Raw genomic sequence first — 26,049 nt, 5'->3', positions numbered from 1 at the left:
ATGTCAACGATGATAAACAGGACATACACAATGGCTGGGTGAACTTGAAACTCCGGCAGAAGGGAACAGAATTAAATTATTGTAGGTGGCAGGACATAAGTAACAAACAGGCGATGAACTAGAAAGGCAAGGATCTTGGTCCAGAGCCTGCCCACTGGAGAAACAGATAGGGTCACAAACACAGCAAGGCCTTCATTCAAGGACCTAATACTAACACTGCTTTATTCCTACTAATGCTTAGCTGGAATAAAGTTTGGATTAGCACAGGTCCCTTGATATATGGCATATGGCTGTCAAGTGCTGTCTGAACAAGCTCAGCCTGTATCAAGGAAGTCTTTGCTTGCTATAAAGATCCTGAAACATCACAGCATATATAATGTCACTGCGAGGCTTTGGATCGCAAGAGACACTTTCTAATTGGGAAAGCAAGGCTAGAACCAGAGGAACTATGCTCCATCCTGTCAAGGACCTTCACAAGTTGATGTAGGGTACAGGGATAGGAGAGTGGGTGCACACATAGAAAGGGGAGAAACGCAATACAGGTCGCAGTGTTTCCGGCACAGGACGGCCCCTTAAATATGTCTCATAATGCTAGTAATAGTAACAAAAGTCAACAACAGAGAGATTAACTAACAACTCTAAACAAAATTAATTTATTATCATCGACAGGTGGTGATACAAAATTCTTGTAATAAAAATTGATTTAATTTATAGCGAGCGTTTAATTTTTCTATTCCTTTTGTTTAAGGCGGTACATTATTACAGTGATACACGACATAGAGAGTAACTAAATTGCACGCCTGAATGTATGCTTGTCGAAACAAGGAGTTGTTCATGCGTTTCGGTTAACGTGTTGTTGAAATTTATTTTACTAATCCAGAAATAAAACATTACTCAACCATGGAATAGGTCTCTGTACAGGGTCATCAAACAAAAAGACGTTGGTTCGTAGTTTTTTCGCGATTTTATTTTAATTTCAATCTAGATACTTCAAGCACACTAATATTTAGATTACTTAGCATTATTTTTGTTACAATGAGCTTCTAGTAAATAGAAAAGAATAAAATTATAAGTAACTGATAATAGATAGATATTTAAAAAAATCTGTAGTAGAGTACTGTAAGAGTAATCTGTAGAGTACTGTAAGATACTTTTACTGAATAGTTAGTCCCTTTGTTTTATTTATTCTTCATCTAGTAGATGTATAAAAAAATTAACTTTTGTGTGTTTTATTTTTAAAGTCGTAGTTTTTTCAAATATATAATATTCGGCAATTCATTATGTAGGTACAAAGATAAAATATTTCATAATCAGAAATTAATCTGATTTAGTACAAGTGTTTTTATGATCAGACTGAAAAAGCAATTAATTATTAAGTGCTGCGATAAAATTATCAGGATATTGATTAAAAACGTATACTGATTAAACCGCCTTCGCAAAAAATACAAATCATTTCATACCTGATTACGGAAACACAACAAAAAGTATTCTAATCCGTTTCATAAAGGAATTAAAACAGATTACCTTCTTTTTTATGAGTAAAATTCTCAATCCTTCAGCAAGGTGGGATTTAAATTAATTAGATCAAATTAGTAATTCAGTGACAGGCGTTAAAATTCAATTTTAATAGTGGATTAGATAACACAGGGCATCCGTTGCTTTATAGAGAGGATGTGAAGACATCTAAAACGGAAATCCCTCGTAGAAGGGATATAACCTACTGATTTTAGTCACACACAAATAGATCTATCAATAAACTCAGGCACAACGAAATTTAAAGTGACAACAGTATTAGATTCAATAAAAGTACCCGTCTTCTTGTTCTGAAATTGTTTTTGAATTATTGAAAAAAAAATAACACAAAAATTATAATTTTCAATTTAATATTTTGGTTTGGTGGTTGTTCACGTGCATAACTTGTCGTATTATGATATCAATCTCTTTTGTTTATCTAAATTTCAGTTAGATTTTCTACATCCAATAAATGTATTAAACAAGATTTTTTAAATAAAATTTGAAAACCTCATAATCTCTGAAACATAAATAAAAATTATAACGTGTAATAAATTACTAACATGGTAAATAAATAAACTATATTTTATATCTCTTTAACAATTAAAAATGTGTTATAAATATTTACACAGCAATGAAATTTGTCATTTATATTTTAACCAGAATTATATTTAAATATTTCTGGACAACTTTATTTTTAGAAAAAAAGTATGCGGCTAATTAAAATAAGTAAAATCGAGACACAGTTAAATTTAGGCTAAAGCTTTTATGTATTTGCTGTGTAGTTCTTGGTGAACGGGTAGTTAAGTGTGTTGTTTAGCGAGGATATTTTTTAATTAAAAAGCCATCAAAACCAAAACAAAGAACAACGAACGGCCTTAGAGCGTTTTAAGCAGAAAAAGCTCGTACGTAACCGGCTTCTAAAATGTCAAGTGCAAGAAATAGGCAACAACATAACCTCAACGAAAACTAGTCGGCTCGCACGGACCATTCATTAGCGATCCGAAAAGATGAACGAAGAAAAAAACGGGCACACAAAAGCGAAACCCCATTTCGAGGAAGGACAAAAAGCGTGGAAGAACAAGGAGGGTTCTTAGGCGGCCCACGCACGTGTCTGCGGCGGCTGTGCTCAAAACAAAGCCATCCAGGTACTTACTTAGGGGTTGCTGCTAGTTTTCGGTATCGGTAGGTCGGTAAAAGCTCGGCCTCCTGGTCCACATTAGCGATCACCACGAACTTTAGCACACCTGGGAGTGAGGTGGGAATAATCGGGAATGCGATCGAAAAAGCACGGGGAAATGCGACAATACGATCGCGGTTCTGAAAAGCGACTGATATCGCCTGCTTCACTCCGGTCTCGTTGCAGCACGGACTCGACGAGCCAGCGATGGTACCGGGGACGGTCGTGAGTTAGGGAGTTTACGACTGAAGCGAACTTTCACGAAAACCAGCGACGAATGTTACTGAGCCGCTTGTGGCTGGCGTTCAGCGCAACATGCGGGGTTGTCGATACAGGGATTCACTAAAAGTCTCTGTTTACAAACAAGAACAAGCTACAGAACGAATTTTAATACCATGTTATGATCTCTATCGTTAATAACTCGTTTTTCATTACTATATCACTTGATTAATAGCTACAAGAACAAGCAGTCAAACAAATTTGATTACTACGTAATTATTTGTTTAATTAATAACCTATAACCTAACTACCTGGGCGCATCAAAAAGTAAAATATTAACTGTGAACATATAATTTTTACAGTGATATTTTCCAGATATTAATGTTCACTTTTTATTTATTATTATTACTGGATTATTCTTTGCTCTTCCATCTTAAAAGTGAACATAGGACACTAGTGTGGTAAACATAGTATTCCTGAACATAATTAATGCACTTGATTAATATCTACAAGAACAAGTAGTCAAACAAAGTTGATGACTATGCTATAATTTGTTTAATTAATAACCTATGATTTAATTATTTGACGAAAATATCACGAAAGTTCATTAATCAGTCTACCTGGGTGTATTAAATAGTAAAATATTAACTGTGAACAAAGGATTTATAATACAAATGATGTTTTCCTGATATTAATATTCGCTTTTTACTTATTATTACTGGATTATGGTTTGCTCTTCCATCCATAAAGTGAATATAGGATATTAGTGTGGTGAACATAGTATCTATGAGCATACTTAATGGAGATATGTTCTCCGAGACACCTACATTCATACTGATAATTAAAGAAACTACGAGTTTCAGGGAATTTTTAGATTTATTGTGTAAGTTTTTAGTGAGTTCATGAACATGCTACAATATTTTGGAGACATGATGTTCATTCTCAGGAGGGACAAGTCCTTACATGCACTCACTATTTTTTTATATTACAGTACTGTGCGCTGTTCCATTCTAAAAGTGAACATAGTATCTTTGAACGTATTTAATGAGTCTATGTTCCCTGGTATATCTACGTTCGCACTGAAAATTAAAGGCTCTACAAGTTTCAGGAAACTAAAATCTTTATAAGTTAGGATTTCCGGGATTTTTAGTATATTTTGCAAATATTACGTCCACTTCTGGAATGGACAACACTCACTTTTTACTGTTGAGCATTATTTCTTTCAACCAAACAATAATAGTCTTGTATTTTTGGATATATTTAGAGCATTTTGTAATTTCAGGGCATTAATTATGTGAAATTTCAGTGCTTTTGTGAAAATACAATAATATTTTGCAGATAATATATTTACGTCTGAATAAATAATAATTATTATTGATAAATTATTTAATGTAAAAAAAGTGAAATCTAAAGCTGACAAAACTACCTAGCTAAATGTCCGACTAAATGCGGTTTTTAGAATATAACCAAGAAAAGAAAATTAAGTGCTCTTTCGCAAACTAATATTATTCATGTATATTTTAAATCATTAAAAGCGAACATGACAAAGGTTTTTAGCAATTTTGCAGCAGAGCGCATCTAATGCAAATAGTCAGTCACTTCCTGCTTCTAAAAAATATTAACATTTATTGCGGCATGATTTTTCCTGTAGTTTCTTTGAATGTCAAACTGTAGCAACAGGTGCTAGGATAAAAAAAAAGGAAATTACGTTGTATAATTATAATACTTGTTCCAAATCATTTCTTTTCTCCTGTTTATTCAATAATGGGAACATATCAAATTGATTCGATGTAAGTTTCAGAATTTTCATAATATTCTGGGTCAAAGTATTTTTATTTCCATGTCACATTATTTTTTATTTATATCTCGACCCTCATATTTTTTTACTGGCTTCTTTTTCAAAGCTTTTTATTTATTAATAAATCATGTAAATATTTTTATTCAGTTCTTCCGAAATTTGTAAAAAGGTTTTCCTTAGATGAGTAATTACCATACTCTCATACCGGAAAATAAATAATGTCTAGAATTGTCTCTCTAAACGACCATTATTTGCTGTTGGTGTAGATGTTAATTAAAAAGCCAATCCAAAGGCAAAAAGAAGTGTAACTAACCTCTGCGTGGCGGAGAAAACCTATACACGAATGTCGTTTGAAACGTTCAAATAGATTCACGGATTTTACACCTCGATCTGTCTAACTGTTTTTGTATTAAACATCGAACGAAAATTCTTTCAATTCCCGAAGGTACTCGATACGCCTCAATATTAATTTGCCTTCCAAAAAAACAATGTCGAAAATCTGGCAACCCAGTCATCGATCCCAATTTACGAATCTCTAAATATACATTCAAGAACTGAAACTCTAAAAGTGTATCAGGCGACATATAGAAATTACTCATTCTGAAGTTGGATGCCTACAAATTTATAAACGCGATTATTACTTCATTTCTTGGCTTCTTTTTTTTGTTAGTATTTGACCTAGCGTGTAACACAGACTGACCGATTCTGTATTTGTCAATCAATATCTTGCTAATTTGCTTAAGCACTTTTACTAAAGACCATAAAAAAAATTGTGAAGCTTTTTTGAACTCTATATAAGGCTCTCTACTAAACTGGTTCGTATAAGCTCCTATATTCATTTATTTTTAATCTGTAGTATCTGAAAAAAGGTGTCATCTCGATTTCACTTCAGCAGCCTCTGCTGGAAGTCAATTAATTTCCTTTTTAAATGATCTTGACATTCTTCATAGAAGATTTGATACGAGATATATGTTTAAATGAGTTTGTAAATCGGATATTCGTTGATATTTATAGACATAAAATTAAGTTAGGTATGTTCTAATTTGCCATAAGTACATAAAAAAATGTAAGAATCCTAAGGGGCACCGGACACCACTCAGACCATTACCTTTTAAGATCAAAAATTCTCTTTCCACCATATCAAATTAAACAAAACAATCAAAAGGAAACAGGAAGAACGAAGCCAGTTACCACAGTAAGATATAATTTAGAAAGTCTAATGCATGACAGCGTCAAATATCTTTACCAGAACAGGCTTGAAAAACTTATAGAAGATTCGGAAAGGCCTTTTCACCTAACATACAATAATATAATTGACAGTATTCATGGAGCCGCAGAGGAAGCATTAGGAATAAAAGCGAGACGAAAGAGCAGAAAGTTGTGGTGGACTGATGAACTTGAAAAACTTGTAGAGGAAAAAAAGATACTGTATTTGAAATGGCTAAATTCGAAATCTGAACTAGACAAGCGCACTTATAATGACAAGAAAAATGAGGTGAGGAGAATGGTAAAAGAAGAAAAGAATAAAGTGTGGGATGACAAATGCAAAGAAATTAATACGTATATAGGCGGAAGAAGGAATACGGAAGTATGGAGATTTATAAAAACAACAACAACAGAACAGGAGTCAGCCCCTATAAAAATAATAACCAACAAAGAATGGGTGAAATATTATTCCAAATTGTTGTCAGAGAACAGACCTGAGTATCAAGAACCGCCACAGCCAGAAATAAACATTGAAGGAGAGGAAATCTACGTGGATACCAACAAAATAAAGACATCTATAATGTCTTTAAAGAATGGAAGAGCATGTGGCCCAGAGGGAGTATATGCGGAACTCATAAAATCTGGAAGCAAAAAACTGTTTAGAATGTTAACAGACATAGTTAACCAGTGCTTAAATGGTCATCCAGTATCAGAACAGTGGAAAAAAGCATATATCTCCTCTATATATAAAAAGAGCTCAAGGAAGGATCCCAATAACTACAGGGGAATTTCGGTCACCAGTACTATGAGTCGCCTCTATGGAAGGATACTGAGGAACTTAATTGAAGAGGAATACTCCAGCTACGAAGAAGAAGAGCAGAATGGTTTCAGAAGCGGAAGATCATGTACAGATAATATCTTTGCGTTGAAACAGATCATCGAGAAGAAATCTGCAATGAACCAGGAAGTTCATATAACATTCATCGATCTACAAAAAGCATATGATACAGTACCAATAATAAAATTATGGGAAGTATTGCACGAACCAAGAATTAACGCAGCTCTGATAAAAGCTGTACAAAATCTTTACCATGGAGGAAAATCACAAATAAAAACGGTCAACGGTCTCTCAGAGGAAATTTCTATCACTAAAGGGCTCCGACAGTGTTGCTGTATATCCCCAACACTATTTAAAATTTATATTACCAAGGCCTTATATCTATGGAAAAGAAAATGTAACGGAATGGGTATAGAACTAAATGACATATGCCTATACACCTTGCAATTTGCAGACGACCAGGCCATAATTGCAAACGACAAAGATGACATGGAATATATGGTGCAGAAAATAATTGAAGAATACGCTAAATGGGGTCTCACAGTAAATACAGAAAAAACAAAACACCTTCCAATTGGATCCAATACAGAAAATCTTATTTTGGACAATAATACGGAAATTAGGGCATGTGAAGATTACAGGTACCTGGGATCGATATTTACAGGAGATGGAACGGACGATAGAGAAATAAACAACAGAGTAATAGAGGCACGAAGAGTTATCAGATGCATAAATGGCATTCTATGGAGTACTGAAATTACAAAAAACAGGAAATATAATATATACGAGACACTAGTTAATAGCATATTACTCTATGGATGTGAAACATGGCGACTCACTGAAAGGAATAAAAAGAAATTAGAGACAACAGAAATGGACGCGATTAGAAGAGCAATGAGAATTTCACGGAGGGATAAGATCAGAAATGAAGACATTAGACAACAGATGGGAATAGAGGGAACAATAGTAAATGATATAGAACAAAAACAATTAATATGGTACGGCCACGTTCAGAGAATGCACAATGAAAGAATTCCAAAACAAGTCATTCATTGGATACCACCTGGTAAACGAAAGAGAGGACGTCCCAAGAAAACATGGATGGAAGGAATAAGAAGGTCGATGAGCGAGAAAAATCTGACCGAAGATCGATGGGAAAATCGCACAGGGTGGAAGTTAGGCATCGTACAACGTCGTAGGACGTTCTGACCCGAATTTATATATACATAAAAAAATGTATTAGTTGTCAAATACAATTTTTTTTACAAATAATGGGATGTATGGATTTTCTTAAACATCAAGCTATGTCCAAAGCTATTACAAATCCAATGGAAAAAAGGTTGCTCAACCAAAAAATACCAAGAAAACTAAGACTTGAAAGTAGTTTAGGGCGAATATTGAAAGTAGTCACTCCTCTTCAGCTGTTGTTTCGCATATCATGGTGTCTTTCTGGGGATGTGATGTTAAAACCTGAAGCACGCCACTGTTTTTAAGAATCATAATTATAACTATTCAAGAATAAACTTTAGAATATTAACCAGTGTGTCAACTTCCTCTCTGCAAACCTGCAAAACGTAACGCGTCATTTCTAATTTAGGAAGAAAGCTCCCACAAGTGTGCTTATCCGTTTTTTTCTTCTCATTGTTGAATTAAGCTTTAGATATTGCTTTACGTAAGCGCTCGCTCGTTAGGATACCTGTATAAATCGATATAAAAATGTGCACATAACACGTTAACTTCCTGCTTAATGTTGCGAAAACAACAGACAAATTTCAAATTTAATCTAGATGACTCTGGAGGCATGTCTTTGTAATTTAATTAGCCAGAATAATTTTGTAACGAGTTTTCTCTCAGTAATGATGCCATTATATGTAAATTCTGAATTAGTTAAGTCGTTTTATATTCAGTGGACAAATACAGAGATTGGTAGTAAAATTTTCTCGGATTGTCAAACTTCATTTGCCTTTCAATCCAGCTTTAAACGTACCTACAAAGAAACTTACGTTCACAGTGTTGAGAAGGAAAAATCAAAAGTATTTTGCGTGACTGACTTCCTCTCATTACCATATTTAAAATCACTTTGAAATGTAAATGTATCCCGGCTTGAAATAATTTACCTACATTTGTTAACAAAATGTATGTATTTCTTTGACAACCAGAGAAACATCACTTGCTAACACCAGAAATCTTTATTTCATTTTTTTTAATTTTGATACCCCAATTTTGATGAGTTTAGGTAACAATAAAAGACGGCAAAATCGAAACGGATGTCAGTATAATAAAATGCGAAGGGCACAGTCTTGAAACATAAAGGCCAAGTTACCCCTACGGAAGATGATTGTTCGCTCCGAAGGGTGAATGTCCTTTATTCTTAATAAACCTACCTGCGAAAGTATATTATAAGCATGACAAACAAGTTTTTAATCGCATGCAAAGCACACAATGTAAACAATTGAACTTTGAGTTAAAATTGATGGCTAATTTCGTAATTTCAAGCAATATACAGGGTGTTTCAAAACAAATGCGAAAAACTTCAGGGGGTGATTCCTTGTTCAAAATAAAGGGTAGTTTGCTTCATAAACGTTGGGTCAAAAGTCAACCGTTAGGGAGATATCGCGGTACAAAGATGGCGGAAAAATAATGTTCTTATTTTTTATCTTGAAAACGAAAAGAGATAGACTAATGAAATTTTATGGAAGCATTATTGTTATGAAAACACACTTTCTGGTAATTTTTTCACTTTTTTAAAATGAGTGGAAGGGGTTGAAATAAACTACCCCTATCATTCTTGTTAGCGAAATTTAAAGAAAAATCTTATCAAACACATGCAAAAAAATTAATTTGGATAGTTTAGTTTGCTTAGAAACTTTTTTTATCTCTTGTATTTTTTTTATAAAACTCACCGATTTGAAATTAAAAAATAAAATGTAAAGCATTACAAGTCAGGACTAAAAATATTTTTAGATTAAGAATCTAGTGATAATAATGATAATAATAATAATCTAGATAATAACGTATTGCAGTAGGGTAATGTCAAATAAAATAATAGAAACATCCTAAAAAGTGACAGCGGCCGACTAGATTTTTTTCTAAAAAAATTACAGCTGCCCACTAGATTCTTTATCTAAAAAATGTTTTTTGTCCTGACATGTAATGCTTTACATTTTATTTTTTAATTTCAAATCGGTGAGTTTTATCAAAAAAACACAAGAGATAAAAAAGTTTCTAAATAAACTAAACTATCAAAATTAATTTTTTTTGCATGTGTTTGATAAGATTTTTCTTTAAATTTCATTAACAAGATTGATAGGGGTAGTTTATTTCAACCCTTCATTTTTTAAAAAAGTGAAAAAATTACCAGAAAGTGTGTTTTCATAACAGTAATGCTTCCGTAAAATTTCATTAGTCTATCTCTTTTCGTTTTCAAGATAAAAAATAAAAACATTATTTTTCCGCCATCTTTGTACCGCGATATCTCCCTAATGGTTGACTTTTGACCCAACGTTTATAAAGCAAACTACCCTTTATTTTGAACAAGGAATCGCCCCCTGAAGTTTTTCGCATTTGTTTTGAAACACCCTGTATCCAAAAAATTAGAATATTTATGAAAAATGCGGAAATCTGCCTCGAATGCACTCTCTTTGCTCTTAAATAATTTCATATCAATGCCACATCTAACTAATGGCTTTACTTAAAACAAGTATGTTATTATGCATTGTGATCTAATCTATTAAAGAGCGTTTTTTGCTTGTCATTATTCTAAATTTGTTGTTGAGAGATGGTAACGACAACTAGAATTGCCCAGTACTGTTTCATAACTAGTATAGGAATAATGTTTCATTTAGACCTCATTTATTTTATGAATCAATGAATACAAATCAATTTTAATAAAAAAAATAATAGAACTATTTAAAATGCTATATAATAAAGGCCCTTCTAAATATATTTTTTAAAAAAATTCTTTAAATAATTTTGGGCTAAAATCTGAAAGACTGCATCATTATCTCTGATAATGTGATTCAGCAGTCTGATATAAGTATACAGCAAAAATAAGTATTATCAGTAGGGCTTTAGAAAAATGTATTTTAAAGTCAATGCACTTACATTTAATTCTAAGGCTTTTGTTTCAATTTCAGTCTTAGTGTATTTGGCTCTGAAATCCAGAGGCTGCAAACAAGATTCCATTATCTTGAACCAGCTCCTCAGACATTTTAGTTCGTGGTCGATATCTGAAAGGAAAAACATTTTCCATTACATATGCAGAACACCATAATGCCATCATCGTTTTATGTTAGTGTTAAATGACGGCACGTATCCCTAATCTCAATATTTACAGTTTAACTTAACGCCTACTGATGGAAATCTAAAATCGTCTGACCTAAATTTTTACTAAATCGTATATTATGAGAATTCCAAACTTCCGACCATTTTTTTCATTAATAAAGACAGATAGAAAACCTAATAAAAATTCTATTTTTTAACAGATATTAATTATTGATCATTAAGCAAATGTATATTCGCCTTTGAATTTCTTGAAAGCATCCTAAAACTTTTTCCAATAAACTAGTTTAATGGTTTTCTTATATTTTATGCTTGAATTGTTTGATGAGCTTCGGATGTCATGTAAAAACTGAAAACTAGTTTTTATAAAGTGACCTTCCAATTTTTTAAGGTAAACAAACGACTAAAAGTCTAAAATAAATATTAAGGCATAGAAAAATACTTATATAATTTATTAAGTTACTGATTTCTCTATCAATGTCCAATGATAAAAATATAATCAATTTAATATAATTACGTCAGAAAAATTGGATATGCAACTCAATTTACACAAAATAATATAAAAGTAGCACCATCTACAGTCATGGCAAAGCATTAGACTAAAGTAGCACCATCTCTGCCTGTAAAATAGCATTAAATTTATGTAAAGAAACAGGGTTTTGTTATGTTACTTAAATTACAAGCTTCAGTCAATTGAAAATAGATGGCGCTATAGGAGATATTTTAATGATTGACCGTCCTTACTTTTATATTTTAAAATTATATTGACTTGTATCACATTTTTCTTGTCCTCTAAAATGTTTATCAAGGAAAATGTAAGTTATTTCTAAGAATACAATTTAAAAAAAATATATTTGTCGCATTATAATCAGAAAAAAACGTTATTTAATGCGTCGATATTTGGTATTTTTGTATAATTCTTTTTTGTTAACTTTAAATTATCTCCTAGTTTTGTTAGACTCACTCCCAGGTCTTTTTTTTTTATTTTGAGAAACCCATGAATATTTTAGCTCGTATTGAGACACACTTTGAAAGAACAAAAATTTTGAAACTGGCAATACTATAGCACCATCTCTACCCGTAAAATAGCATTAAATTTATGTAAAAAACATGATTCTGTTACTTAAATTTCAAGCTTCAGTCAGTTGTAAATAGATGGCGCTATAGGATATATTTTAATGATTGACCCTCCTTATTTTTATATTTTAATATTATATTTACTTGTATCACATTTTGCTTGTCCTCTAAAAATGTTATCAAGGAAAATGTCATGATATTTATAAGTATATAATTTTAAAAAAATATATTTGTCGCATTATAACCAGAAAAAAACGTAATTTAATGCATCCATATTTGATATTTTTCAATTTCAGATTATTTTTTTACATAAACAAGTATCTTCATTGCACACTTCGTTGTAATTATTTTTTATTAACGATAAATGCTCATCATGTAAATCAATCATGTAAAAAAATATGATTCTGTACTTAAATTTCAAGCTTCAGTCAGTTGAAAATAGATGGCGCTATAGGATACATTTTAATGATTGAGCGTCCTTATTTTTATATTTTAATATTATATTTACTTGTATCACATTTTGCTTGTCCTCTAAAAATGTTATCAAGGAAAATGTCATGATATTTATAAGTATATAATTTTTAAAAAATATATTTGTCGCATTATAATAAAAAAAAACGTAATTTAATGCATCCATATTTGATATTTTTCAATTTCAGATTATTTTTTTACATAAACAATTAAACAAGTATCTTCCTTGCACACTTCGTTATAATTATTTTTTATTAACGATAAATGCTCATATTGAGACACGCCTTGAAAGAGCAAAAATTTTGAAACTGGCAATACTATAACACCATCTCTACCCGTAAAATAGCATTAAATTTATGTAAAAAAACATGATTCTGTTACTTAAATTTCAAGCTTCAGTCAGTTGTAAATAGATGGCGCTATAGGATATATTTTAATGATTGACCGTCCTTATTTTTATATTTTAATATTATATTTACTTGTATCACATTTTGCTTGTCCTCTAAAAATCTTATCAAGGAAAATGTCATGATATTTATAAGTAGGTATATAATTTTTAAAAAATATATTTGTCGCATTATAATCAGAAAAAAACGCAATTTAATACATCCATATTTGATATTTTTCAATTTCAGATTATTTTTTTACATAAACAAGTATCTTCATTGCACACTTCGTTATAATTATTTTTTATTAACGATAAATGCTCATATTGAGACACGCTTTGAAAGAGCAAAAATTTTGAAACTGGCAAGACTATAGCACCATCTCTACCCGTAAAATAGCATTAAATTTATGTAAAAAAACATGATTCTGTTACTTAAATTTCAAGCTTCAGTCAGTTGTAAATAGATGGCGCTATAGGATATATTTTAATGATTGAGCGTCCTTATTTTTATATTTTAATATTATATTTACTTGTATCACATTTTGCTTGTCCTCTAAAAATGTTATCAAGGAAAATGTCATGATATTTATAAGTATATAATTTTTAAAAAATATATTTGTCGCATTATAATCAGAAAAAAACGTAATTTAATGCATCCATATTTGATATTTTTCAATTTCAGATTATTTTTTTACATAAACAAGTATCTTCATTGCACACTTCGTTATAATTATTTTTTATTAACGATAAATGCTCATCATGTAAATCAATCATGTAAAAAAACATGATTCTGTATTTAAATTGCAAGCTTCAGTCAGTTGAAAATAGATGGCGCTATAGGAGATATTTTAATGATTGAGCGTCCTTATTTTTATATTTTAATATTATATTTACTCGTATCACATTTTTCTTGTCCTCTAAAAATTTTTATCAAGGAAAATGTGATGTTATTAATAGGAATATAATTTTTAAAAAGTATATTTGTCGTATCACAACCAGAAAAAACGTTTTAATTGGTCCAGATTTGATATTTTTGAAATTCAAATTATTTATTACCAAAATAAATGTCTTTCGCTTTTGACAAAACTCCTGGAGTAGACTCTTTGGGGATGCCATTAATATGTTAGCTCAAACTGAGACACACTTTGAAAGAACAAAAATGTTTGCAACTGACAAACCTATAGCACTATCTCTGCACGTAAAATAGCATTAAATTTATGTAAAGAAACATGATTCTGTTACGTTACTTAAATTTCAAAATGTGGTATTATTTATAAGGATTATTTAAAAAATACATTTATTGCAGTACAACCAGAAAAAAATGTTTTTTAATGCGTTCAGATTTGTTATTTTTGAAATTCAACTTCATTTTTACCTAAACAAGTATCTTGGTCGCACATTTCGCAATCTGACGGACCCAAAATACTCAGAATAGAATCCCATTTGGAATTTAGGTGAGTTGCCCTCCATCCTACCTCTTCCTGAACCTCTGGATACAATTGCACGAGTTGACTAGCTTGATCGTTGAATAATTTAAGGGACGAGCTTTTTTCGAGGACCTTGTTCACACAACGCTGAAAAAAATATTCAAAATAATCTTACAAGAGTCAATACCATAATATACTTCAGTCACTTTTTAATTTATTTAAAAAATATTATATACAGGGTTGTTCACCACATACGACACGGAATATTGTAGCTAAACGATTAGATTTTTACAAATTGTAAGTTTTGGGTTCGTTGAAGGACTATTAGAGCTACAATTTAAAAATATTTTTACAAGATACAGAGTGTCCCAAATAAAAAGTATCACAGTTGTATTTTTTTAAATGGAACACCCTGTATATTATTACATTTTTAGTTTCTACGATTAAAATAAAGGTAAATTTGATTAAGGTTTATTACACTTAAACCTTAGCCGTTTTTGAAATATTTTTCAATTTTCTGAAATTGCAGTATTTGGCATTTAAGGCTTCATTTCTCCGAGGGTATCAAAGTTCTTAATACTAAACATATTTGAAGTTTATTTATTGATCGTTATTGTGTTGTAATAATAAAAATTTTACTACCATACAGAGTGTCTAAAAATTTATTTTAAATAATTATTAGCTTTAAACGGCAATAACTTGTTTAATTTAAATGGAACAGCCTGTATATTTTATGAGAATCAGATGCACAATTTAATTTTGTATCAAATTGTATTATACCATTTTTTACCTATCTCTTCAAGTTTCCGTAGAAAATGCATTTTCTTGTAATTTAGAACTCATTTATCAATATACCCATGGAATACTGACATTTTAGATTATTTTTAAAGATGTACCAAATTTTTAAAGAGTACGGATACTAATATTGTCGATATAGTTCGTATATTTCATTAAAAAATAAAAAAACTGTTTAAATATTTGTTAAAGAGGACAAATTAATATGATTCCAGTATTCAAACTACATTAATTGACTGTTTGCGTTGATTAATAATAATTGCTCCAAATACTAAAAAACTGAATTATGTAATGTGCATTAGACAGTGTGGTGGTGAAAAAACTAACACCTTAAAAATGATATTTCATTTTTTGACAAATGCTTATTTATAACAACAGAGAAGTTCATTTTCATAACTTATTATTACATTGATTTCTCATTCAAATCCACATTTATTTAGAATAATTTGTTAACGAACACAATTAAATATGTAATTAATTAGTATTTGGGCGGAAACACTGGTGGTATATTTAATTAGTGGTATACTCTTATAAAGATTTAAATAGTTTTCTTTTTGCATACAAATGGGCTAGTAATATTATCGTTTTACTAAAAACGATAATATTACTAGCCTGTACGTTTTGTACATTTGTTGTTTTAAAAAAATCTAAAATGTCAATATTCCATGGGTATTGATAAATGAGGTCTAAATTGTAAGAAAATGCATTTTCTATGAAAACTTGAAGGGATAGTTAAAAAGTGGTCTAATACAATTTGATAGACAATTAAATTGTGCATCTGATTCTTATAAAATATACAGGGTGTTCCATTTAAATTAAACAAGTTATTGCCGTTTAAAGCTAGTACTTATTTAAAATAAATTTTTAGACACTCTGTATAAGGTAGTAAAATTTTTATTATTATATGATCAATAAATAAACTTCAGTAAATATTTAGTAATAAAAACTTTGATACTCTCGGAGAAATGAAGCCTTAAAATGTATACTGCAATTTCACAAAATTGAAAATATTTCATAAACGGTAAGGTTTAAGTGTAATAAACCTTAATCAAATTTACCTTTATTTTAATCGTAGAAACTAAAAATGTAATAATATACAGGGTGTTCCATTTAAAAAAATACAACTGTGATACTTTTTATTTGGGACACTCTGTATCTTGTAAAAATATTTTTAAATTGTAGCTCTAATAGTCCTTCAACGAACCCAAAACTTACAATTTGTAGAAATCTAATCGTTTAGCTACAATACTCCGTGTCGTATGTGGTGAACAAACCTGTATATTTTAAAAATAAGTTGTTTTGTTATATGTGTTTCTATTAAATCAAGAAATAAAGTGATAAATTCTTCCATTCATTTTGCAATCCCATAAAGTTTTAATCGGAATTCAAGAATTTTAATATAACTTTCTTACGAACGCATTATGTATTAAACATTTTCCATTTATTATTCTGCTCAATCTGACATAATATATCGATCTGAAAACAACAGTAATTTTCAGATATTTGTCAAGAAGATTTAGAGAGAAAGTTACTTCATAAGTTCCCACACAAGCTATTTTACAAAATTTTTAAATGTAATGACTAAATAAATATCTAAAAAATGGCCATATATAGTTCTGAGGTTTTTAAATAATCAGTCCTAATAAAAATAAGCTGCTAAGAGAACCTCTGATATATGAAATTAAAACTAGTACTCTATGAGTATAGCTGCAGGACACTCATATTTTTAATCAAAAACTATTTTTTACGTATATTTATGAATAGGGGAATACTCTTCACACATTATGAATAGGGACACTCTTCACAGGGTGTCTATCAAAAAGTTTCCGCACTTTATATGGATCCTGCAACTTTGCGTCGGGTATCTGTAGCTTCTGTAATAAAACACTTACGAATTTTGAATAAGTGCAAACCTAAAGAATGTATTAGGATGTATTTCTTCATAATATTTTTTTTATATAATTCTTTTATAATATTTTTTCTTTAAGTACTAGAAATATACTGAAATCAAAACTATACTAGGTGTTTACTATAGTTGGTTTGTATTTACTTTGCTATAAATATCGTAATCTTAAACCATACAGGGTGTTCAAAATTCTATGCCAAACTTTTTAAAATATAAAATAGTTTTTCTTCGTTTTTTTTTAAATGGAACAACCTGTATACTATTTTTTTAGTAAATGGATAATTGAAAAATTAACATTTTTTGCATTTACAGTATTTCAAACTGTTTAATGGTTTCACAGATGTTCGGGATTTTATATTTCATATGGCATTTTCCATAGTAAACTTTTCTCAAAGCCACCCAATAATTTTTCTCTCGTATTTTACCGTTGAAAGAGCCATATGAAATAATACTCCATGTATCTACAAAGCCATTAAAAACTTTGAAATACTTTAAATACAAAAAATGTTCATTTTTTAATTTTCCATCTATTAAAAGAATAATATACAGGGTGTTCCATTTAAAAAAACCAAGAAAAATTATTTTGTATTTTAGAAAGTTTGGCGTAGAATTTTGAACAGTCTGTAAAGTAAGTACAGACCATCTAATGTAAACAACTAATATAGTTTTAATTTCAGGACAGTTCTTGTATGTTTAATAATTTTTTTCAAAAAAGGGTGATTTTAAATCATCCACTCATACTTTTTTGGGCCACCCTGTAGAGGTTAAATTATTTTCCTGAAATACATCGTAATACATACTTTAGGTTTGGACTTAAACATAAAATTGCTAGGTTTTTCATTTTAGGAGCTACAGATGTCCGACGCACTATTGCCGGACCCTGTATAGTCATTTCATATTTGTTATAAAATTACATTTTCGATTTTGACTTATTTTTGTACTATTTTTGTAGAAATATAACTGGATCTTACTGCTCGCAAAGCTTTATCCGTAATATTTTCTTCTTTACCATAAATCGTCTCTTGAACGCTATTCAACCAGGAATAGAGTTCAGAGAACTGAGAATAAAATTCTTTCAGCGTCCATGTTCCTGTATTTATAGATAAATCTCCATTAACTTCCTGAAACATTAACACAGTTTAGAATCATGACTTTATCGACAATTAAGAGGCGACCAATACTTGGCAATTATCTATAAGCTGGTTGTCCATTATATAGTTGTAATTGGCCTGCAGGACGGACCAAAATTCTTCCCTGTGATCGCTCGCTGTGCTTCCCCATGATCTTCTAACGGCTGTTGCTTTAACCCGATTTTTCGTTAAACTGTTGAACTGGCGGGTTTTCACGCCCTTTTCCGGCGTATTTTCACTTGTTGGCTGTTGCAAAGATGAAAGAGAAAAACTGTTCTTCAGAGCTGAGTTTTCAAAACCTAAAACAATACAAAAAAAAATCAATAAAGAGATCAATTCTTATCATGAAATGACATACGAATTAGAACTGATCGAGTTTTGTTGTATAATTCAAAAGGTAGCACTTAAAAATGACCTATCAACTGAGGAGGTTAATGGTTCAGTTCTTACTATAACTAATGGTTTAAAATATTTATCAGTTTTAACATATAAATAAATTAATAAAATCTGTAAAACTAAGTAGGTACTTAGAAAAAAACAATTTGATCTGTTTGATTTAATTCTGATAATGAAATAAGGTTCACACAAGCATATTAATATTATAACAAGCAAATAATAGCTGACATATAAAAACTGTAATTTATAATTTAATAATAAATTCCACTTCGTCAAACTCAAGTACTTCTGGCATTATAAAAGATGAAAAATCAAGGCTGGAGTCTTCACAACTACCCATTCTACTAAGAAAAAAGGGAATTGCACTGACTTAATGATAACATGTGTTGTAACCACTAAATACCTCATTAGGTTAATAATATCCTGCAGAAAAACTGTAATAAAAAACTCAAGAAAGCACGCAATGATTTAACTCAAAGCTCAGCTATCGAATGGTGCACCAAGAAAACTAGTAAAAGTGATTCTGTTAGAAAAAATAAACATTGTAGGACTTGTTTTAAAGCTTTAGAGATTTTTCTGGGGCATGTAAAAGAAAATGTGTAATTTTCATAATTATTAAATGCGACTTCGAACCAAAACTGAACAGGTATCTGCCAAAAAAGCGTGTGGCATATTTTTGTGTGTCCAAATCTGTTGAACGAGTTTTTGTATGTAATTATTCGATAAAGAAAACCTACAGTACGTCTCCAACGGACGAATGTTTCGTCTGCCCTGCTTACACCAAAATAAAGCTAAATGAAATGATAAGTTATTGTTGGCTTAACTTTAATTGAAAATTATGAATTAAATGGTTATCCTCAAAGACGTACAGAATTTTTCTTGTAGGGGACTGTCCAAAAAGTAATGTTTGAAGTAAGTAGGTAAAATATACACACACAGAAATGGCCAAGCATGAACTGAAAGTTGACGCTCATAAAACCTTTTAAGGAAAAATAGGAAAGAAGATATGCTGATAGTGATAGTAAAGGCATTGTGTAATTCACCTATTTACATTATTTCTATGCCTGTTATGGTCCATTTTTTGTCGTTTACGCTTTGACTTTTGTGAAAAACCATTTGAACCGCTTAAATGATAAAAAAAACTTTCACAAGATGTCGTAAACACCCATTATTTTCCTTAGTTGAGTTCTGCAGAACGACAACGGTATTAGGAAAAATGCGTTTTGAGCGTTTCCAATTAAAGAAGGAATTTAAGATACATAAATGAAGTGACATAATATCGCATTATTTTCACGTAACCCACGATAGATAGTCTAGAATGACCCAATATACTCCTCCACATCCAACCATATAAAACTATATTTATTACCAAGAAATAATAACAAACTGTATAACAAATCTTATTATTTTTAGAAAAATAATTTTATATAGTCCATTAAAAGATGCTTGAAAAATACAGGGTGGTCCGAATTGTATTCGGGAAACTTCGGCAGTATATTCTGCAGATAAAAATAAGTAAAAAAGTTCGTATAAATTTATGACCTAAAATGCTTCGTTTCGGAGATCCAGGGTGTAGAAGTTCATTTTTATTTCGATTTTTCCAAATAATTTCTTAGCTAACGCCGATAAAAAATTTTTCAAATAAGTCCAAAATAACCCAGTAATTTAAGATTGATTTTTTTTAAACCAAAAAATCATCTTAATAGATTTTTTGATTGAAAAAAATAATTTTTTTGCATTTTAAAAAGCCTAGACGTATTCCTAAAAATGTTTGTACGTATTTTAGACTCAGCCTGTATAGTACAAATGAAGGGCTTATTGTAATAACATGATAAGTCACTTAACCAGAAATCAGTTTTATCCAACAAATTTGTTAGATAAATACTTAGCCAGTTAAACTAAAATATCTCTGAAACGTCTTCAAATTTATAATTTATTAATTAAATTTACATATTTTTTCAAGACTGCAAAGTGTAATAATTCAGAATTATGGATTTGTGGCATAATATCATGTTATTACAATAAACCCTTCAAATGAACTAAAATTATATCAATATGAATAACACTTTTAGTATACTTTACTATAGATGGGTGATTTTTGTGCTGATTTAATTTAAAATTATTTCGAATTTGTCGCTCATTGTGTTGAAAGAATCAAGAGAACTGCCGGTGGTTTGACATTGACCTCCGTCCAGGTGGTGACTCAATTGTTTTAAATAAATAGAACGTCCGTGTTGACCATTTGAGACATTCCTCTTTGACTCACCGCACGTATGTTTCAAACAACTAACTGATTTTTATTTTTTATCAGTTCACCTTACAAGAAAACATTTACATTCGAATTAGCATATTATACACGCAAAAGAGCATGTAGGCAAAGAAGTTAAAAATAACCTCATTCTCTAAATGCATGCATTAAGATTAGGTAATATTTCAACGCCTCATATAATTGAAAACTGTTTGTTTTAACGGGCGCCACACTTAGACCACTCAGTAATTCTGGGCGGGTAAAGTTTCATCGAGATATGGCTATTTTCTACTCTAGAGTAGACGTTAAAATTCCTCAAAAACTATTTGATCCTCCGCAAACCGATTTCTTAATTTGTTTTGTAGTTATTAATAAAATCGTCACAGGATGCATACATCAGTTATGACGCTCAGGCCGTTTGAACTGAATTTATATTTTAAACACATTCAGTTAAATCCAAAGATTAGAATTGAAAAAGGAATGATTATAGATACAATGTATATACTTCGGTGCTGCCACCATCGGAGAATATCATAAACAGCAGACTAAACAAATACATGGGTTTAAATAGCGAATACACAAGAATTTGTTATTTTTCTATCTTTAATATAATTTTATGAAAACTCTAAAAATAAAAATAAAAAAGTAAGAACGTCTAACTTGTATTATAATTTATTATTCAAGCTAATAAAACTTTTTAGATTCCAGAGTTCCAACTACGGTAGCGAGCATAGTTTTACGCACCGGTTTTGCTAGTGGGGACATAGCTGGGGCTATTTCAGCTATAACGAAATTTTTTAAAGGTACATAATTATAATTTTAGAAGATGTTCATAAAAAATTTAAGCACTAGTTGAGTTTCAGACCTTTCCTAATCGTATTTTCTAGCTAAATTTACAAGATATTTGAAAATAGGGACTGCCCTTAAAGTTATTAAAATTTTATATTTTGCCTCAAATAAATAGATTTTTTTAATGGTTAAAGTACGTTGTTTCTTCCAAACAAATAACTATGAACTGATTTTATTCTCCAATAAGGGGATAACAAAAATCTAAACACGCCATGCTGCGCGTTTATTGAGTTTACAACAAAACATATAAGATGAAGTTCTATTACGCATCTTCCATATTTAGAAAATAGCACAAATACATATTATATACATGCACAATATATCCATTATTTATGAGATTACAGTTGACAAGACGGATAGGAAACGTTTCAATTATAATACATATGTTAAAATATTACTAATTGATCACCTTTATTGTTTATGATAATTACTAATAATGTAGTATAAATTTTCGATATCCGTCTTGTTATTCTTAAAAAACTTGCTAATAGTTAAAACAAACTAGAAAATATCTGTAGAATATTAATAAAAAAAATATTTAATAAACAAATAAAAAAAAATTAGAAACTTATTACCATTAAACATAATCTCAGGTTGTTCAAACTGCCTTAATGAGTGCTTCTTTCAAGAATGGAGTATATATAGGATAAAATATTCGTGGAGATGGGCTAGATGTATTTTTGGAACATTTTTAATTTTAGTTTTGAGTCTTTTGGACTTGTGAGGATTTCAGATTGAAGGAACGCGATGGCAAAATAAGAGAACCAAACTTGAAATAACAGGACGCCATTTAGACGAACATCCGTCGAAAAACGGAAGGATATGTCCATATTAAACTGTATTTTTGGAACTACTGTTGTGTTTAATGTCTATACCTTTGTTTTAGATTAATTTCAAATGAATACTCTGAAAATATAGTATCTACAAACACTTAAATAATCTTGTATATAAATTTTAAAATATTCATTATTATAACAGTATTTTTAAAAATGTATATTAAATATTATTTTAATTTCAAAATATATCACCACATAGAACACAGATGTATTGAAGAGATGCTGTTCTATATATAAACTAATACATACTTCATTCGATCGATTAGTAAATGATTCAACATTAATAGAAAACCAGTTAGAGCAATTTATAATTGTTCAAGTACGAAGATATTTATGGTAAGGTAAAATTACTCATCGTATCCAAAAGAGAACTCTGCCACATGCAGTCTATTTGAACTCGCACTAATTTTAAACTTAAAAGAAAATGCACAGTAGGAATGAAACCGCATTATCGAGTTTTCTGAAATATCGATAGTTATATAGAATTGATTAGATATTGTTTTTATGCAATTTGAAATATATTGTCTCTCCGTTGGATACAAAAAGTGCTGTCTGAGCTGGTAGTAATGTTATCATTTTTAGGTCGTCTATTTTTATAACTGCTTAATCCTCAACAGTCTTTTTGTAAATCTATCTAGATTAATGTACGACTTAGGTTCTTCCGTGAAATACAAGAAAAAATTTAGACGTTTCCTCCTAATCCGAAATAGCTTTGAAAAGTTATTTTCATGATGAATATAGTTTCTACAGCTCGAGACTTAAATAAATGGTCTACACGCAATATAAATATTTTGAAAGAATAAACCCAAAGAGAAAAATTTATTACTGACATGTTAGCGTTCCTCTATTAATATTTGATTGAAATTAACGGTATTTCTATATTTTTATAAATATGTTTCCTGGCAAATAAGGCGTATAATATTAAAAACTATATTGTTTAGTAAAAAACGCATTAATTAGTATAAGCACATCTTCATAAAAAAAGGACAAATTAAGAAAAGCCAGTATTTTGCGGAGTTCATATACATTTTAATCTTGGGAAGTGTGTCAACGCACATTCAATACACACCAGAGGGGATAATTTATTAATTAGCATTTGTATCTGAGGAAATTTCAACGTAATATCAATTTTCTTTATTGCGAACATAGATCTTAGTTACGACTTCATATGTTTCGTTTTATGTTCTTTCCAATACCGTTAAGTGTGAATTTTTATTATTTTACGATATTTTTTATATAAAGTCCATGTGTGTGTGTCTGTATGTGTCCATAAAATTTTAAATACTAAGCTATTATTTCTAAACGATTTTTATTTTGGTTAATACTATGCATACACTTAGTTTCTTTTTCTTCTCCTTTAACTTGACCAAAACTGTAACAAATTATAAGAAAAAAAAATCGAAAAATTTTCCGTTTTTTGTACACTTTCAAAGGCCTTAGAAACTTAGCAAACATAGTCATAAAATTATTAAAATTTCAGCATTTGTAGAAAAGCTTATGTAGATTCAGAATATATACACGTTTGAAGGCTTAGCTGGGCCTCGGTTTTGTGAGAAAATATTTTTTTTGAACCCTTGTTTTTGAGTTATTTTTGGTGATGGTTAAAACGTCCCGTGCGTTTATTACAGTCCTCGTAAGACTACAATGGCCTATATTTTCTGATTCTACACCTTTTAATTAGTAAATATCAACAGTTTTAACAAAATCGACGACATAACCAAAAATTGCCAATTTTCATGACTATATGTTTGGAAAAATTCGAAAAAATGCACATAATTTTTGGCTATTTTTTACACATTTTCAAAGGCCGTAGAAAAATAGTAAACACAGTCATAAAATTCTTAAAATCTCAGCATTTGTAGGAAATTTTATGTAGATTCAGAATATTTACACCTTTCAATATGGTTAGGTACCTAGGCTTTGTGAGAAAATCAATTTTTTGGACCCTTGTTTTGAGTTTATTACAGTCCTCGTAAGACTACAATGGCCTATATTTTCTGATTCTACACCTTTTAATTAGTAAATATCAACAGTTTTAACAAAATCGAGGACATAACCAAAAATTGCCAATTTTCATGACTATATGTTTGGAAAAATTAAAAAAAATGCATATAATTTTTGGCTATTTTTTACACATTTTCAAAGGCCGTAGAAAAATAGTAAACACAGTCATAAAATTCTTAAAATCTCAGCATTTGTAGGAAATTTTATGTAGATTCAGAATATTTACACCTTTCAATGGTTAGGTACCTAGGCTTTGTGAGAAAATCAATTTTTTGGACCCTTGTTTTGAGTTATTTTTGATAATTGTTAAAACGTCTCGTACATTCATTACTGGTAATCATAGTCATAAAATTATGAAAATTTCAGCACTTGTAGGAAATTTTATGTAGATTCAGAATATATACACCTTTAAAGGCTTAGAAAACTTGGTTTTGGGAGAAAATTATTTTTTGGACCCTTGTTTTGAGCTAGTTTTGATAATTGTTAAAACGTCTCCTACATTCATTACTGTTCTCGTAATACTACAGTGGCCTATATTTTCTTATTCTACGCCTTTTAATTAGTAATTAACAGCATTTTTAGCAAAATCGGTGACATGACGAATATCGCTAATTTTTATGACTATATGTATGGAAAAAAGTCAAAAAATTACTATTTTCTCCTTTTTTCAAAGGCCTTAGAAACATAGTAAAAATAGTCATAAAAACATGAATTTTTTTTTGGTTGGGTTTATAGCAAATTTTATGTACTTTCAGAAAATGTAAAACATTTAAGGTGGCACATGCTCTTGTTTTTGGAGAAAATCAATTTTACGAACTCTTGTTTTTGAACAGTTTGTGTTGGTTGTTAAAAGATAACCTGTATCTATTACCATACTTGTAAGGTCAGCAAGGTCTATATTTTCCTATACTACAACTTTTAATTAGTAAATAACAATGATTTTATCAAAATCGGCGACTTAACCAAAATCCCCAATTTTCAGGATATGACAAAAGCTAAAAATGGGCCATTTTGGCTTTTTCTTACACTTCTTCATTGGTTTTAGAAAAAGACGTAGATTTGTAGGAAATCTTATGTGTTTTTAAAATACATAATTATTTAAGAGCTTTAAATCTTTGGTAACTTTAAAGAAAAAACGATTTTAACTCTTTTTTAAACGACTACTGCAAATAAGGTTAATTATTTAATTTGCATAGAAGAATAGCGTTATTTTTTTCTCTTCTATGTTACTACCTTTACCGTTGACTAATCTCTCTTGAAAGTGTGTAAGATTCACTGATGCCCATATTCTGAAATTATATTTATTGACTTTTACATTCAAGAAGAAAATGGTTTCATTACATATATGTACGTTTTACATACGTCAAGTCTATTTTTGTTTGCTTTTAAAAACCTTAATTAGCATGTCGTGAAATTTCCATTTCAAGTTGTAAAACAATTCTGTTTAAATAAATTATGTGCGTTAAAACATTATGTTTAGCAGTTTAG

At 30.1% G+C, this 26,049-nt stretch overlaps 1 protein-coding gene across 1 annotated transcript in view; it reads right to left on the bottom strand.

Annotated features, from left to right (window-relative positions):
• The window catches only part of LOC115876834, a 145,792-nt gene that overhangs the window by 76,264 nt on the left and 43,479 nt on the right, over nucleotides 1-26,049 (bottom strand). The window contains exons 3-6 of the mRNA XM_030892810.1: nucleotides 18,280-18,527; nucleotides 18,070-18,219; nucleotides 14,346-14,544; nucleotides 10,858-10,982 (exon numbers count right to left, since the gene is read on the bottom strand). Coding sequence (XP_030748670.1) covers nucleotides 10,858-10,982; nucleotides 14,346-14,544; nucleotides 18,070-18,219; nucleotides 18,280-18,527 — 722 coding nt within the window. The remainder of the gene's footprint in view (nucleotides 1-10,857; nucleotides 10,983-14,345; nucleotides 14,545-18,069; nucleotides 18,220-18,279; nucleotides 18,528-26,049) is intronic.

The sequence above is a fragment of the Sitophilus oryzae genome, unplaced genomic scaffold (genome assembly GCF_002938485.1).
Source record: "Sitophilus oryzae breed Bouriz unplaced genomic scaffold, Soryzae_2.0 scaffold_1440_pilon_pilon, whole genome shotgun sequence".
Lineage (NCBI taxonomy): Eukaryota > Metazoa > Arthropoda > Insecta > Coleoptera > Curculionidae > Sitophilus > Sitophilus oryzae.
The sequence above is the reverse complement of the archived record's forward strand: the minus strand, read 5'-3'. Positions and strand labels throughout refer to the sequence as shown.